We start from the raw sequence: 16,022 nt of genomic DNA, 5'->3' as shown, positions 1-16,022 counted from the left end.
CTAGCCGGATGTGAGAGAAACAAATGACGTAACCGCGGGCCCTGCCCACGGTCACCACAGCGTCGCGGCGCCGTACCCCTGAAACGAGGAGCTCGGCAAACTAATGTGCGTCATCAGCATTGTGACAGCAAAACGGCAACGGGCCGGGGGCGAACTCTCTGCGCCCTTCACAAACGGCATCATGGGGACATCAAAGCCCAAAGAACAAAGCCCCGCACCGTGGGTGATCGGGCCTTTTCCTGCCGCTGCCCCTAGACTGTGGAACGCCCTCGCTGACCACCTCAGGGCCACACTGACTATAGCTGTTCTTAAACTAAACTTAAAAAACATATCTTTAAAAAAAAAAAAGCATGCATCTAAATTGTCTTTTATAGGTTCTCCTTTCAACCGACATTAATAATTCTTAATAATTACTCTCAGTAGCACTTAGAGATTCCTGAAATATAAAGTGCAACACAAATCCAATTTATCATCATCATCATTATTATTATTATTATTGTTATTATTATTATTATTATTATCATCATCATCATCATCATCATCATCATCATCATCATCATCATGATCATTAATTATTATTATTATTATTGTTATTATTATTATTATCTAAAGCCACGGCCTAACCCCCCCCCTGCGGACGCCCACCTGCTGGGACGTCCCGGAGACGGACGAGCTCTTGCGCTTGGCCGAGTCTTCCTGGCACACGGCGAGGAAGGAGCTGGGCAGGATGGAGCGGAAGTCGCTGAAGGAGCGGCGGCGGGCGGCGTCCCCGTCTTCGGCCGACGCCGGCAGGGCCACCACGGGCCGCGGGAACAGCTTGGACAGCAGGGCCTCCTCCGTGTTGCTATAGCGACCGAAGGCCCGGGCCACGCCCAGCAGGCACGGCACCGTGTACCTGCACAGGTACTCTGGGGAGGGAGGGAGGAAGGGAGGGAGGAAGGGAGGGAGGGAGGGAGGAGTGTTGGGAGGGTTAATGGGAGCCGGGAGGGGTTTTGGGAATGGTGAGGAACGTATCGATCCAGATTTTTCCCATTTGAGAAACTCAGGCCTTCTTTATCATAAAGTAAGAAGGATTGCAAAATGGAAAAAGTGTGAGAGGTAGGCAGGGTTCCCGCTCTTTCGTAATGATACATGTCAAGCACTTTTTAAAGACAAATGCAGGGTTTTTCCAGGCCCAAAATAAGGCTTGGTGAAGAGGTAAAGGAAAGGGAAATGTGCACGCTACTGTGAGAGACTCAGGCTCCACACGGGTGTAAACAATCTTTTCCCCTCCGTTTTCCTGTGATGCGTTTCAGAAACATCTCCGTAAAGACGGACTCATTGCGAAAACGCATCGCGCTGTAGAAACGCTGTACTACATATTCAAGGCGCTGGTTCTCCACAGAAAATAGTGGAGCGCATCAAGCCTGCGAGCTGTATACAAACATTCAGTCGAGGAGGAGATAGCAGTTGTTAAACCTTTTAGATTGAGCAGAAATACTTTTTAATGTACAGTTAGTAATTTAATTTACCAAGGGGCTGTATTTAAAGCAACAAAAATAATATAAATATAAAAAAGAATAATAATAATTCAACGCGACTCTGACGTCGCCCAGCAGGTGGGGAGGCGATGACGTCGTCGTATGTGTTTCAGGCGTCCACATGAATCCTAACATGAGAACAGATTGGTCTGTTTTTAATTGATCCACCCTGGGACCTAGTTTCAGAAAAGTGCCGGATTCGTCGGCTGAAACGCACAAGACTTATGTGTTTTGACCCAAAAATCGGTTATGTGTGGACAGGGCCTTAGCTTCCACTCAGTTACTGTGAGGGAACACGCATGTACACGTATACACGCAGGAAATAATGATTTATTATTATCATAAACTCCTCTCTGCTCCGGCTGGTGGTTCAGAAGAGGTCGTGAGCAATAAAGATTACAGATTAAAACAAAATGTTTCGGCCGCAGCATCTGAAATACATTACATCACTTAGTATTGCAACAGTGAGCACCCACATTCATTCATTATTCTCTTGATTGCTGGTTGGCTGAGTGACACCCATCCCAAACCAGAGGGGGGGGGGGGGGGGGGGGGGGGGGGGGCTAAACAATGCGGGTTACCTAGGCGACCAGCCACATATTTGACCTAAGAACGCCTACGAGAGAGAGCTCAGCCAATGACACAGAGCAGCGATCAGCACATCGCTGTATGCTTCTAACCTATTCCAAGTGATATACTGTAGAGAGGAAGAGAGTGTATCAAGCTTGGCCCAACACTCCATATGTATAAGATTGTATCATAGGTGTTTTGGAGATGACGAATCACAAGAAGCTCAAGCTCAGAGATTACGCTAGGCTAATTCCAAGCACTATTAAGGACCTCTTTATTGGTCCAAGCCCTTTCAAGGTCTTGATTATTGTTATTTTCATCTAAGCACTTTCCAGTCCCATGGCATCCCTGGATAGGGGAGAGAGGAAGGAGCTAGGAGGGAGACAAAGCCAGAGAAGAGAAAAGGAGCAAGAAGCGCAAAAAGAGAGGACTGGGAGAGGAAAAGCAGGAAATAAAAGAAAGGAGAGAGAAAGAGGGGGATAGATAGAAATCTAGAAAGAGAGAGACAAAGGAACCATGCACTGTTTGCACCTTTGTCATGGTGCTCTGGGTCTCTGCAGGTATCCTGCAGCACCTGCATTATGTCCATCACCGTCTCCAGGATCTGACATAAAGGAACACAGAAACCAGCTCAATAACACACACACACACACACACACACACACACACACACACACACACACACACACACACACACACACACAGACAGACAGACAGACAGACACACTCACAGACAGACACACTCACAGACAGACAGACAGACAGGCAGACAGGCAGACAGGCAGACAGGCAGACAGGCAGACACTCACACTCACACAGACAGTCACAGACAGACACACACACACACACACACACACACACACACACACACACACACACACACACACACACACACACCTGTCCTCGTAGTGTTTCATCCCGCTGGGCGACGTCTGACAGGAGCGTCACTAGGAAGAAGCTGAAGTTCTCCGCTACAGGGAGTGTATCTGTTTCAAAACATACACAGAAATACAGATTATTACGCTATCATGACTCTGTAGTGCATAGAAATGACTATTGAGCCATTCATCCAAACTAACTTGCAGCTCATTCGATGGCATTAAGGAGCAGGCGGGTTTAGGCTAGCTTGCTCACTATGCCTACAGGTGGGTTGTGGACATTGGGGATCAAACTGAGAACCTTGCGGTCGGGAGACAAACACCCAAGCTCCAAAACTATGAAAGTAGAAAGAGTCTACATCTTTACCCCTTCCTTTGCGCTCGGAGCTCTCCTCGATCCATTGAACCCTAGTGAGTCCCTTGAGCAGGCCAAGGAGGTAGGGGACGATGGCGTCTTTGTGCTGAAACACCACAAGTATACGTCACACCAACATGTGATCCACCGCATAGAGTCACACTTCAAATCACTATCAGAAGAGCCGTTCATCCAACGCCATAAAGAGTGAGGCTGAGAACCATAAAAGCATACAATTTCTGATTTGAATACAAACTAATTCAAGTGCTGTGATAAAAATGAAGCGACGGAAGATAAATAATAAAAACAATAAGAGCTAAATAAGAGAGTAAATGAAAGCTCGGAAAGACGTTGTCTATTAGTGCATCACCGTGTCATCTCAAGATGTTAACATGTGCATCTTAACATGTGTAACGTGTTATGAACCCCCGGTACCTGCAGGTTGGACTCCACCAGGAAGATGCCCAAAGCGATGACAGCATCTCTCCTACGCTCATCCAGCTGGAAAACTCCACGGAAGTCCACCGGACACATGCAGTGTAGCTTCTGGACCTGGAGCAGAGCAACCATCACAACCAGTTCAAGGTCACAGCGAGCGGCAGCTCAGCTAGGCCAACAGTGGAGTAGACCACAGCAGACCCAGGGCAATCGCTGGGCAGGTGTTAACGAGGCATTTTTAATGATGAGTGCGGTTCAGGAAAAGAAACGCAGGCGTTACTTGTGTCCGACATATCAAATGTCATCAGTGTCTGGTTGCATCCCTCACCCTTACAGAATTTGGCGTTTGTCAATTTATGTTTCTAATAGACAGTACATTGCATTCCTCCTCAGGCTTTTCTTTCAGTATCTTGTTTCTAGGTTGGCCAAACAAAGCAAAGAAGTTGAAGTGTAGAACCCAAGGCTAGCATGTTCATTAGATTAAGTGCACTGCATAAACCATACTTTTTTTTTTATCTGCAATGGCGCAATTAGGCTAAGAGCTGGAAGACTCTTCTACCCACCCTGTTGAAATGGTCCAATTCTGCGGGGCTCTTTGTCCTCCTATACATTCTCATACTCCCCCTTACCAGATTGTAACTTTGTTTTTTTAATCACATTGAATGACCCCCCAAAAGCATCACAAGTATTTTACCCTACAAACTTCACGATAACAATGAGCAGACGTGTCAAACTAGAATTACTGTGTTTTTCTACAGTCTATTACATTGATCTTTGTTATGCATGTTTACTTTTGCTCTGTGCTGCTTTCATGTTTTGGTTGTGTTGCTTTCCTGTACTGACTTTAGTTCAAAGTCGCTAATGGCCTTTTTGGTCAATGGCCTTCCCTTTCAACAAGACGTCAACATAAGACGGAATCACATCCACCACATACTGCATGTGAATATTTGACACCTATGTGTGACCCAAACTCTGCATACACTGATCCATAATACAGCACACCAAGCACACCAAGCCAACAAGGGCTGATAGTGATATGGAAAATCGCCCATCACAGCCCAACCAGACAGTGAGGCAGTAACTGCATAATGTTGTTCTCAGAATCCATTTATAGAAATGATGGAACCTAGAAGTGTTGTTGTTCTGCGTTGCTATGGAAGGTTCCCCTTCTCAGCTGGACACAGCGGCACACTCGCCGTCAAATGGGACAGCCATAACAATGCAGATAATTGAAGTTATTTTGGTACAGTTGGGTGTCATTAGGCTAACCATATAATGACAGAGAAGTGATGAGTGCAGCTCTCGTGGGTGCCACCTCCTGAGAGGTGCCCAGTTCTACTATAGAGCTTTAAGCTGATGGAAAGGCTGCCGTCAAAGTAGCTTTATGTGCAACTAAACTGGGAAAATAAAATTTGGCGATTAAGATTGATTATACAATGACCAGTAACAGTGACCGTGCCTGTGTAAAGTATGACAAAAAATAACCGATAAATACAGAAGTGGGAATATTGTGCCATAGCAGAATTTACAATAAACACTGAGGTTGTCATTTATGAGGGAGGTCACGTGACGTGACTCATATCCCAAAGCAACGGATCAGCCAATATCATGGGGGACATTTCCTCTATCCGGCGGATTTCTACACTATATTAGACTAAACATCATACGTTCATAGATTATATTTCATGTAAAAAACACTTTTCCGTTCTGTAAAAATAAGGTGATACGTTGCTAGTTGTTGAGTTGTTTTATGTCAGTTCAATGAAAAGTCCCGCTATAATTTGAATAGCAATTACCGTTATTCCATTACAATATATTCAGTCAGCACTCATTCATTTTAAGGGTCATTTAAAGTCCATGGGGCATGGAAACATTTTGACAACAAAAATAATCAAGTGTCTGCGGAATAGGTGGCTTTAACTAGTATATTGCATGGTTTAACAAAGGCTAAAGCCCATTCCAAGTTCGTACAAAATGTGATCAAATGAAGAATGTTAAATGTCACAGAATATGTCATCTCAAGCGTCAACATGTCAATAGCGACCCCCTGCAGACTGTGTCAGGTAGCTTAAGCGGGTTAACATCGGGCCTCCTTGAAGAACTTCACCGTTAGGTTACCTTTTCTATCGGTGCATGTCGGTGGGCTGCCAGGGACCGGGCCAGAGACAGCACCGTGTTGAAGTAAAATCCCCTCGTCCCGGATCCATTCGAAGACATTTTTAAAAATACTTGCTACGATAGCTAAACCAACATAAGCATTTTTATTCCCTTGCCCTCAAGAGGACAAGCAGACTACGGCAAGCGGACGGGTTCAGACAGAGCACAGCACAGCGGCAGCGATACAGTATTCCAACTGTCTGCTCTGGGGTTTATAACATAATCTTTATTTCGAAGGAATGATATTGTAAAAGCGAGTTTATGATAAATAAACAGAATGTTTATTTATAATAAATATCAAATTGGTGTTGCACCGTTTACAATTTATTTAAAGGTCAAATGGGAGGTATCATCTTCATTGAACGGTGTAACTTCAGAGATTTAAACAGGTCGATTAACAAAAATATATATAAAGGCTCGGAAAGTCCAAGGTTGCATCAGTACCAGTTGTTTATTTGTGTATTTACATGTGAAAAGTTTTTTTTTTACGTTAAATGTTAATCTCTACAGTTTTTTTTCAATAAAGAACAGTAGGGTTGCGATAAAAACTGATTTTGAATATTACTCCAAACACACCGGTCTGCATTATTTTCAAGAAATAAGTTATCATTTCATCAATATATAATATATTGGTTACCTGTTAAATGTCAATAAAAGCAAAGTAATGTTATTTTTGAATCCCTACAAATAAAATTCAAATAGTAGGCCTACATACAAATACATAAGATAATTATCCTTGTACGATTAAAATACTTCTTAAACATATATAAAATATATTTTGAGTTCATTTCCCTAATCATAAAGGAGACTGGTATTCTGACAGGTATTTTAATCATCCTCTTATGCTGTAGATGGTCTGGAAATGCAGACACATTCATGTCACAACATTGCATTCATGCCATAAATACAAATGTTCACAAGAAAATCTGTTCAAATCAGGTCGAATCCGATTTGACAAACCAAAACAAACATAACTTAACGGACAATGAAGGTGCTGGATAGCATCTACATCTGCACTGCATGTAACATTATTTAATTAATTAGAAAAATCTGATCATTTCTAACAATTAATTTATTAATAATTACACATTTTCATTATTACCCCTTCATGTCTTACACAGGCACTTGTTCAAAGCATGACTCTAAACATTCAACAATCTACAGTTATTCCCCTTCCCTACTATATTACAGTGAACTTGTATACTTCTCTAAATGGTACCAAGGCAATAAAAAAAAAACATACATTTCATGACTACAATCAGTGATAATTACATGTGTTAACAATGACTATTGTCATGACGGTGACAGCAATTAGTTAAGGCAAGGCATGTAGATGTTCATTTTCATTCATCAATCAAATAGGATTAAATTATATCTATCTCCATACGTTTTCACCTCTGTAAAAAACATATGACTTGACGCACCAGTGTTGCAACTATTAAAAGAAAAGTATGTCTCAAATACTTTTGACAAAAACTGGAACCAAAAAAACATTTGTATCTAAATCTCTTAAAAATTATGGGCTTTTGGTGACATTCTAATTTTCAAACAATATTTAGTTGTGTTATTTTTTAAGTACATGAAAGAACATAACTAGAAATAAACTTTCTAAAGCCCCATTAGAACTGTGTTTCCAACCCCCCAGATCAAGCATTTAGCTAAATAACTGCTTCGCACTTTTCCCTGAGCTCTTAAAAAAACTCCTTTTGGAATTTGAGATATATGTAATATTCAAAAATCCTTATTATTAATATTATTAGAGCTGTTTTGTCTTTAATATCTATGACAAAGACATCATTCATCAATGCATGGATCTCACAGAGGTAGATAGTAAAACCCAAAGGGGAGTATCGTATCCAAGGCCTGGTTGAGGTGCTATATAAGGCCTAATCTCGTCTCTCCTTCCCCTCATGCCGGGTCTATCTCTTTGGAAGTTAGTTGGGAGGGTTCAGTCCGTGATCCAGACCTTGTTTAGAGCCTTCACGACTTCCTCATAGATGATGAAGACAATGGCAACGTCCATACACACGCGGCCCAGGCGAGGAACGGTACCTTTGTAGAACCTGTGGGGAACCAGTGGCAGGAAAGTGTCACTACCTTCGAGTTTTGGCATAATGTATGTGTCTTATGTACAATAAATGTTTATTGTAATACCTCAACTGTCTAGATGTTTACGTGTACTTTTTTTGGTTTATATTCTACCCTTAATGTGTATAATAATTTTTTGGTATATTTGGCATATTCTTATTTTCGTTTTTTTTTTCCATATCTTTAATTCCAATTCCTAAAGGAATTCCAATTCCTATAGCTTACCTTACCGACCTGAAATGAATTATGATTATTTGTATGTGTCTCTGTACTACCAGAGAAAACTACAACTCTAATTGTGTAGTCCTTTAAAAACCCTTAATATCTACACAATGCACCTTACTGTAACCATCTAGTAAGAAAACTGAGAACACTTACGCCTTGGGTCCTTCATGCTTCATGATTTTGACGGCACAGTCCATCGTGCTCTTGTACTTGTGAGCTTCCAGGCCCTGTAACATCAAGAAATACTAAGCAACAGCCTACCATGTTCTCTATGTTCACATACAGCGTATGTAATATACAGTATATGTAATATCGGACAGATAGATCCTTCATTCATCCTGAAGGAGAAATAAATGTGTGTGTGTGTGTGTGTGTGTGTGTGTGTGTGTGTGTGTGTGTGTGTGTGTGTGTGTGTGTGTGTGTGTGTGTGTGTGTGTGTGTGTGTGTGTGTGTGTGTGTGTGTGTGTGTGTGTGTGTGTGTGGGTCAGATGACAGCCAGTGGAATTAACCCACGCTCCTACCTGCATCCTGGTCTTAATGACGTCCAGCGGAGTGTTTCCGAACACACTGACAGCGCCAGCGAAGGCTCCAAATGTTCCAGTTATGAGAGGGTTGATGGCCTTGTTGGGGTCGTCCCCTTTTCAAATCAAAATAAACAAACTCGTCTTTAATGCGCCGGCTGGCAAACATTAAAAAACACAAGCACGCACACAAGCATACAAACAAAAAGACAAATACACAATAAAGGAGAAGATAAGTTAACACTTTATTTATCCCAAAAAAACATTGGTGTTTACAGCTTTCGAAGAACAGGTGAAAAACTAAAGACAAACTATACATACATAGACAAACAATGCCCACACACACACACACTGTATCTACCTTTGTACCAGTTCCTCATGGAGGTCATCACATAGAAGCGGATGGCCTGGTTGGAGCCCTGCTTTAACACTGTTGCTGTCAGCCCCTGGTATGTCCCCTTCAGCCCTGGGGAGGGAGGGAGAGAGGAGAGAGAGGAGAGAGGAGAGAGGAGAGAGGAGAGAGGAGAGAGAGAAAGAGAGAGAGAGAGAGAGCGAAAGTTGTGTTTATAATACAGTTAATAAAGTTAGTACATAATACATAATACGTATAAGTTACTGTTCAAATAACCTCTGCTTAAATGCTTTTTTAACAATTTCAACTTAACTTAACTTCGAAGTTGCTGTGGGTCAGGTGAGCTGAAACCATTGAAATATGCATGCCTATTGCCAACAAACGATTTGAACACCATTTGAATGAACGGACAACTTTGAGGAGTTTTATTCTTACCATCAACTCTGATGATCTCCCGGACCCCGTGGAAGAAGCCCCTGTACTTTGGGTTGGCGGACGACTGGTCATGGATGAATTTTACCTGATGACAGACCACAATGTTATCATTAAATTCTTCAGACACTGCATTCGTTTTATTATAACTGATATAAAACGATACGGACCCTGAAATATCATACAGACACCAAATCTGCTACTCAGAGTGCCTCAGATGGGATTATAAACACCATCATCACACAATCTATATAGGCTAATTGGATTACATATTTCAAGTGATAGGTCTCACTACAACTGAAATTGTACATCTTAAAGTGTCTGAGGGATTATTTTGTTTAGTCTTCGACCACAAACCGATAGTTCACAGCGGTAGCAAATAACGATCATTCAATAATACAATATAATAAATAACAAAAACCTATTAGCTGTGTATTCATCCTGCCCTTTCAACCCTTTACGCTAAGCAAACACCCATCTAGGATCATAAACCAAGCCGTTCATTAACTCTCCTCAAAAGGAGCTACCGGGATCACGACGGAAAAAATCAGTAACCTCTAAACTCTAATACGCCTCATTGTTTTCAAGATGGAGGAACAGCAGGTTATTTCTGGTGAGATGAGAAAGGAGCACCCACCTTCACGGTCTCCATGGGACACACAACCACCACCGCCTCGGCCACCCCGGCCCCAAGCCCACACAGCAGGCCCCGCATGCTGTCCAGCTTCCCGTTCTCATCACGCATCTTATTGCTCAGGAGCTCAAACACTCCGAACCTGGGGGGGGAACACGACCCAATGCACGTTCACATTTAGGACTTTTCCTTTAGCGTTTGATTTTTATCAAAAGTGACTTACAAGTGACTCAGTAAGGCTGGGAATTATCAAAGCGAACTATAAAAATAATGAACTACTACGGTTCGACAAATGAACACATGGACAGAGTGCAGATTAGCTACAGGAATGAGAATCACTAGGTCAGTCGGTTTTTAATCCTATAATTCTTTTTATATATATAATTAGTACATAATAGTATAATTTCAGAAACACCAATATGGACTAGAAACTGCTGTTGAGGCAACAGAATTTCCACTTTGGGTATAAATAAGGTATTACCAACATACTTGCTTACTATAGTTCATCTAAAAAGAGTGTATTCTATATTCAACATCACAAAAAAAGGTGATGCTAAGTTAGGATGCTAACTAAGTGTTAATGGGAGGTGTGGGGGTGAAGACATGTTTAGTGAAGTTGTTGTGGTCTTTTTCGATGTACCTGACAGCAGCTTTTGGGATGGAGCCATAGAGCAGCGAGCTCAGGCCTCGGTACAGACCCCTCACCCCATGGCCCTTGACCGTTTGCCCCACACAGTCGCCTGCAGAGGGAGACAGATTGGAGTCAAGAAGAGGGGATATTTCAACAGCATAGATGAAGCAGAGTGGGATCGAAACCAAAATGTAATCTCTCAGGTAAATATCAAGGACTCAATTCAACATTGCAAACACATTTCTGCCTCACCATTGACAAAACCTTTGGATATGCCATAAGTTGAATTCCAAACTAAAAATTCCAAATTAATTCCAAAATAAAAAATAAAAAAAAACTCTAATTTATATGAACTCCATTTATGTTTTCTCAGTTTGGGACCATCATTATTGATATTCCAAGTAAAGGCCGACAAACCCCTGGTCACGCTATCTTGCGATGGCAGTGAAGCACGTCATGGTCCCTGACGCCGTAACCAATCAAAATAGATCTAGATCTAAGCAAATGGACACCATGCCAAAGTCCACAAGTGTTTCCTCATACAGATAACAAAGACACACAGTTGGAACCACACTGAATACAGAATGGCTCTTTTCATGAGGAGAATGTCTGTACACTCACGCTTGGATTTACTAAATATTTCTCATATCTTCGTTTCATTAGTTAAGAGGGAAATTCCCACTCTTTTTCACTACAATGAAAACCTTTGCCTTTGATTAACACCAGCTTTCCACTTCAGACGCTAAACCTTTAACCACATACACATGCCGTATATTCTGGCTTACCATAAAATACTTTAAATCCTATCTAATACGCTACCAACTGGGGGCCCTTGAGTGTTTGATGGGCCCAAAAGTATCACATTTGGACACAAGGTCCTTCTTAAAAAATATATATTTATTGGTAACTCGGTAGGCTAAAACATGAAACCAGGTACTGATATGGCAAGCCGTGCAAACGGCACACAAGGAAATGGTTGTGAATTCTAGCTGCTATTTGGATACTGTGAGAAGGCATTTGTGAATGTCTCATTCGGTTACTAACCAGTTCACCCACAGAGAAAGAAGCTTGACCATGATGAAACACAGTTGGAATCATTATCATCGGGCTACAACAACAACAGCCTCAAAAATAAGCTGCAGTGTAGAAGGCTGAAAAATTTAAAGTCATATCCGAGGATATAGGTCAAATAGTAGTTTAGAGTCCTCAAACATTCCTCATCCACTAGTGGGCCGGACCAAATGATGGACTAATCCATCTATTAGACCATCAGGACTCTTCCACATGTGATTTCATTATTTAATTTTTTTTATGTAACACACTGCTTCATATAGGGGTCCCTAAACCTAATGGCACATTTCCACCGGAGGGTGCGGGTCGGTTCAGTCTGTAAAGGTTGCGTTTCCACCACCAAAATGGGCGTGATCCGGACTGAGCAGTATTGAGCCGTACTCGTCTCGCAGTACTCCTCTGTTGGGGCACCGAGACGCCTGAAAGGGTGCCGGCAAGTTTTGAGCTACACACGTCGTCCGTTATTTGGTCGTCGTATTTCTGGACAACGGCGAAAGCTTATTCTATTGAAGAAAATGTTGCGCAAAAATTTGCCGTCCTTCTTGGACGTCCTATATTGTTGCTCTTTGTTCATTGTTGGCGTTCTTCTTTTTCTTTCGCTTTATTAGCAGGCTACACTACTGGGCTAAGGCGTGCTGGGTCCGAAGCTTACCCCCCCCGGTGGAAAAGGGGAATTAGAGTAACACACTGGTTAATATAGGGGCCCTTTAACCCTAGAGCAACAGACTGGTTAAAAAAGGGGTACTTTAACCCTAGAGTAACACATTGGTTCATTTAGGGGTCCTTTAACCCTAAAGAACCCCTCTGGTATGTGTAACCATAGTGACCTACCGATGCCTCTATACTTGGGCGGGTTGGCCTTCTCGTCCAGCTGGAGTTGTGTTTTCACATACTCTGTCGGGAAGGTTATGCAGATCTCGATGCCACCAGCGATACCGCCTGGAACAAAAAACACACAATCAGTCAATAAACCACATAAAACAACAGCAGGTGCCAGAAAAGTCCCTTCTGTGTTTCATGTTGTTTATTTTGTCATGCTCCTCACTCAGGCCTCAAAAGGAATGAGGGTTACTTTGCAAAACGGCACCAAACCCCTGTAGACAATGAGCCAAAACTATCTAGAATAATCTATCAAATAAATTTCCTTTCTCACACCCTTGTAGTTTCCTTCTCTGGTAGAAACAAGCTCATATAAAAATGTAATTGGATTTTATCTGACTTTCTATGTGTAAAAAGTAATACATCTGCGTATACATTCACGTTCAACAATAATATATTTATACATAGTAGTAAAGAGGACTACTTCCTTATACTTCCGAGCCAGTTTCCACCTTAAATAAACAGATTGCCACACATCTGCAGTTGAACAGCAAATACAACCGAGGCCTCTGATTGGCTGAGTTAATCACAGCATGACTGCCCACAAGATACTCCCCCCTTGGTCGAGTCCAACAAGGGAAATACTTATCTCGGCAAAAGAGGATGTAGGATTCAAATAGTGTAATTAACTCTCAATACTCAATATTCCCATAAATATATCTGATCCAAACATAAGGGGTGCATCTTATAAATATAAATCATATGATTATCTTATGGTATCATAACTATAGAGTTCACAACTTGCTGCCAGTTTCAAAGATTAGAAAATGATTCAAGTCACAAATTGATGCACCTTGTTTAACTTTTAAATCCTATGTACTACTTTACACTATTAAGTTGTCTTCTTTTTTATGTGGGGGGCAGAAACGTTGGTGGTATCTCTTGTGTTGATAAACCAGACATTGACCATTGGACACTACGCATTTTGAGCGTGACATTATTGCCTCAACCTTGTACCTCATTCAGAACACCTGATGAGCCCCCCCCCATCCCAGATCAGACCTTGAACAAAGAGCCTGCATGCGCTCCACCACCCTGACATCATGCATGGTATTGCATCACCGAGGCCGTCCTGCACTACACCGGATCGTGCAACGTGTGCAGTGCGTGTGCCGTTAGTGGGTGTGCATTCCAATCTCCTTTCATTTATTCCCAGTTAGAGGAAGAAATGAATTTCCGGATCAAAACGCATCAAACTCCTTCAGCATAGAAACTCAAAACAGACACACAAGCGTAAGCTCTGAAATACAGAAATGTACCTTTTCTAACCGTACATTCCCCCCCCCCCCCCCCTCCACACACACACACACACACACACACACACACACACACACACACACACACACACACACACACACACACACACACACACACACACACACACACACACACACACACACTGGATGACCAGTGTGGAAAGGCATAGGGGACATCAAGGCCAACATACCGGTAGACTAAACCAACAGGTTTTGACTTGGGTTGGGACTGTAGCTTTTAGACTCGAGATTGACTGAAAGCTTGTTTAGCAATTTATAACGACTCAGTGACAAAAACAAATACATTTTCTACACGTATGAATATGACCTTCACAATAGTCATATGAATGTAAATTATTCTGTAATGATTTTACATTTGACTAATCGGTCAAAGTCAAATCGGTTAGTGAGTGTTTATTACGATGCATTGCATTCAATGTACTTTTTATATGTTCATTTTGCATTTTACAGATATAGAAAGGCTGCCATAAGCCTATAATACTTGCATTGGTTGAATAAGGTCATTGCTACGTGGACACCATCAAGACATAACACATTTAATCAGGCCAGGTTCTGCCCTTGACTCCTTTACACCATATTCTGTCCATACTCGTACCACATTGTAAAGTATATCAAGGTACACTACACACATATTACTAATAATAGGCCTACAGCACCTCGAATATAGACAACAGTGAATCATTTCTCTTTATTGAATGAATTCACCTGTGTGCTAATTGTGGCATATTAACCATTGAACCTGGGAGCAGGAAGGTTAGTGTTTACTGCATGTAGTTGTGACAGACAGTTTTGTTGTAACTGTGCAGAAGGGACTGGGCGATTAGATCAATGTGCTTCGTCATTGTTACGAATGCAACTCGACAGATAAGAAGCTCCGGAGTCATATTCATAATGATAAATGATAAAAGTTGTCTAGGGAATGCTGCAATAGCCTAGAAGACATGCAAAACAGGGGTATTGCCATTATGTTAAAAGTTGATGCACTCTGAAAGGCAAAAGGAAAACTTAGTATGAACTAAAATGCAAAGAGACATTTTAATTGTTTCAAGATACGAGAAAAATGACTTATGTGTGACAGGTCAGTTCTCCATATGTCCTGTCACTGCGATGCAACCTTTCTCGTTAGGACAAAAAGGCTTTTCCTTTAGAAACGCCCCTTTTTTCAATATAGTTAATTCTACAATGGAAATAATAACCGATATCGACAGGCGAAGTACGTTCAGTTCGTTTAACTCTTAACACCTAGTCTTACCAGTTTCAACAACCAATGTAGTACCCTTGTTTTCCAAACTGCAACGTGTCCACAAGTACTGTTGTGAGGCAAGTACGAGGGTGTAGCCTACTGTTCACACTATTAACGAGTTCAGATGCACTTACCTGCCAGGATTGCTTTGCCGGGGTGTGTGAGTTTGGCTTTCCCCGATGGAGCAGCAGCAGCCAGACACTGAGGTCTATGGAAGGGGTTCACAAACACTGGTCCTCCAGACATGGTTGCGTTAGCCTAGCCTCACTTATTTGATCTGATCGGATCGACTTGTGTGGCGCCAGGGCTCGGTCTGCAGTCATGCACGGTGGTGCATTGTGCAGAAAGTGCAGTGCGGTTAAATAATAAAGTACTACTTAATTTGGACCATTGGACTTAGGACTGTGCAAAAGTTGATCGTGCCTAGTGTGTACTTTTGACAGTAAAACTTCCCTCGCCCGCCCAGATGTTGTTGGCCACTAGTGTGGGTGGATGATGTATTCTGGGCGGGGCTTCAGAGTTTTTTCCTTCCTCCACGCGATATTTACCACGTAGATTTAAGGAGGAACGGAATGCAATATTAGAAATTGATGAATAGGCAATTCGGTTTTATAAGATATTTTGGAAAAACTAATATGTCACGTAATAACAATGGCCCAAATATATTATTATTATAAATTATGTAAATATTTTATACATTTATTATTATATTTAAAAACATGTGAGTTTGTTATAAAGAGGGCCTCGAGGG

The 16,022-nt window shown here is 41.8% G+C and overlaps 2 protein-coding genes across 3 annotated transcripts in view; both read right to left on the bottom strand.

Moving 5' to 3' along the window:
- pi4kaa (phosphatidylinositol 4-kinase, catalytic, alpha a) overlaps positions 1–6,080 on the bottom strand; it is a 34,789-nt gene extending 28,709 nt beyond the window's left edge. For both annotated transcript variants that reach the window (XM_030341211.1, XM_030341212.1), the window contains exons 1-6: positions 5,880–6,080; positions 3,759–3,875; positions 3,336–3,429; positions 2,988–3,076; positions 2,622–2,694; positions 646–908 (exon numbers count right to left, since the gene is read on the bottom strand). In XM_030341211.1, the coding sequence (XP_030197071.1) occupies positions 646–908; positions 2,622–2,694; positions 2,988–3,076; positions 3,336–3,429; positions 3,759–3,875; positions 5,880–5,978 (735 nt within the window). In that variant the 5' untranslated portion in view covers positions 5,979–6,080. The remainder of the gene's footprint in view (positions 1–645; positions 909–2,621; positions 2,695–2,987; positions 3,077–3,335; positions 3,430–3,758; positions 3,876–5,879) is intronic.
- A 652-nt stretch (positions 6,081–6,732) lies between these two features.
- slc25a1b (slc25a1 solute carrier family 25 member 1b) lies at positions 6,733–15,823 on the bottom strand. The gene is made up of 9 exons (XM_030341186.1): positions 15,406–15,823; positions 12,704–12,811; positions 10,811–10,910; positions 10,174–10,312; positions 9,540–9,624; positions 9,114–9,218; positions 8,753–8,868; positions 8,385–8,458; positions 6,733–7,981 (listed from the first exon to the last, which is right to left on the bottom strand). The coding sequence occupies exons 1-9, from the start codon at positions 15,515–15,517 to the stop codon at positions 7,867–7,869; spliced, it is 954 nt and encodes a 317-aa protein (XP_030197046.1). The 5' UTR covers positions 15,518–15,823; the 3' UTR covers positions 6,733–7,866.
- Positions 15,824–16,022: the final 199 nt, after the last annotated feature.

The sequence above is a fragment of the Gadus morhua genome, chromosome 19 (assembly GCF_902167405.1).
Source record: "Gadus morhua chromosome 19, gadMor3.0, whole genome shotgun sequence".
NCBI classification, from domain to species: Eukaryota; Metazoa; Chordata; class Actinopteri; order Gadiformes; family Gadidae; genus Gadus; species Gadus morhua.
This window is presented reverse-complemented; position numbering and strand designations above follow the sequence as displayed.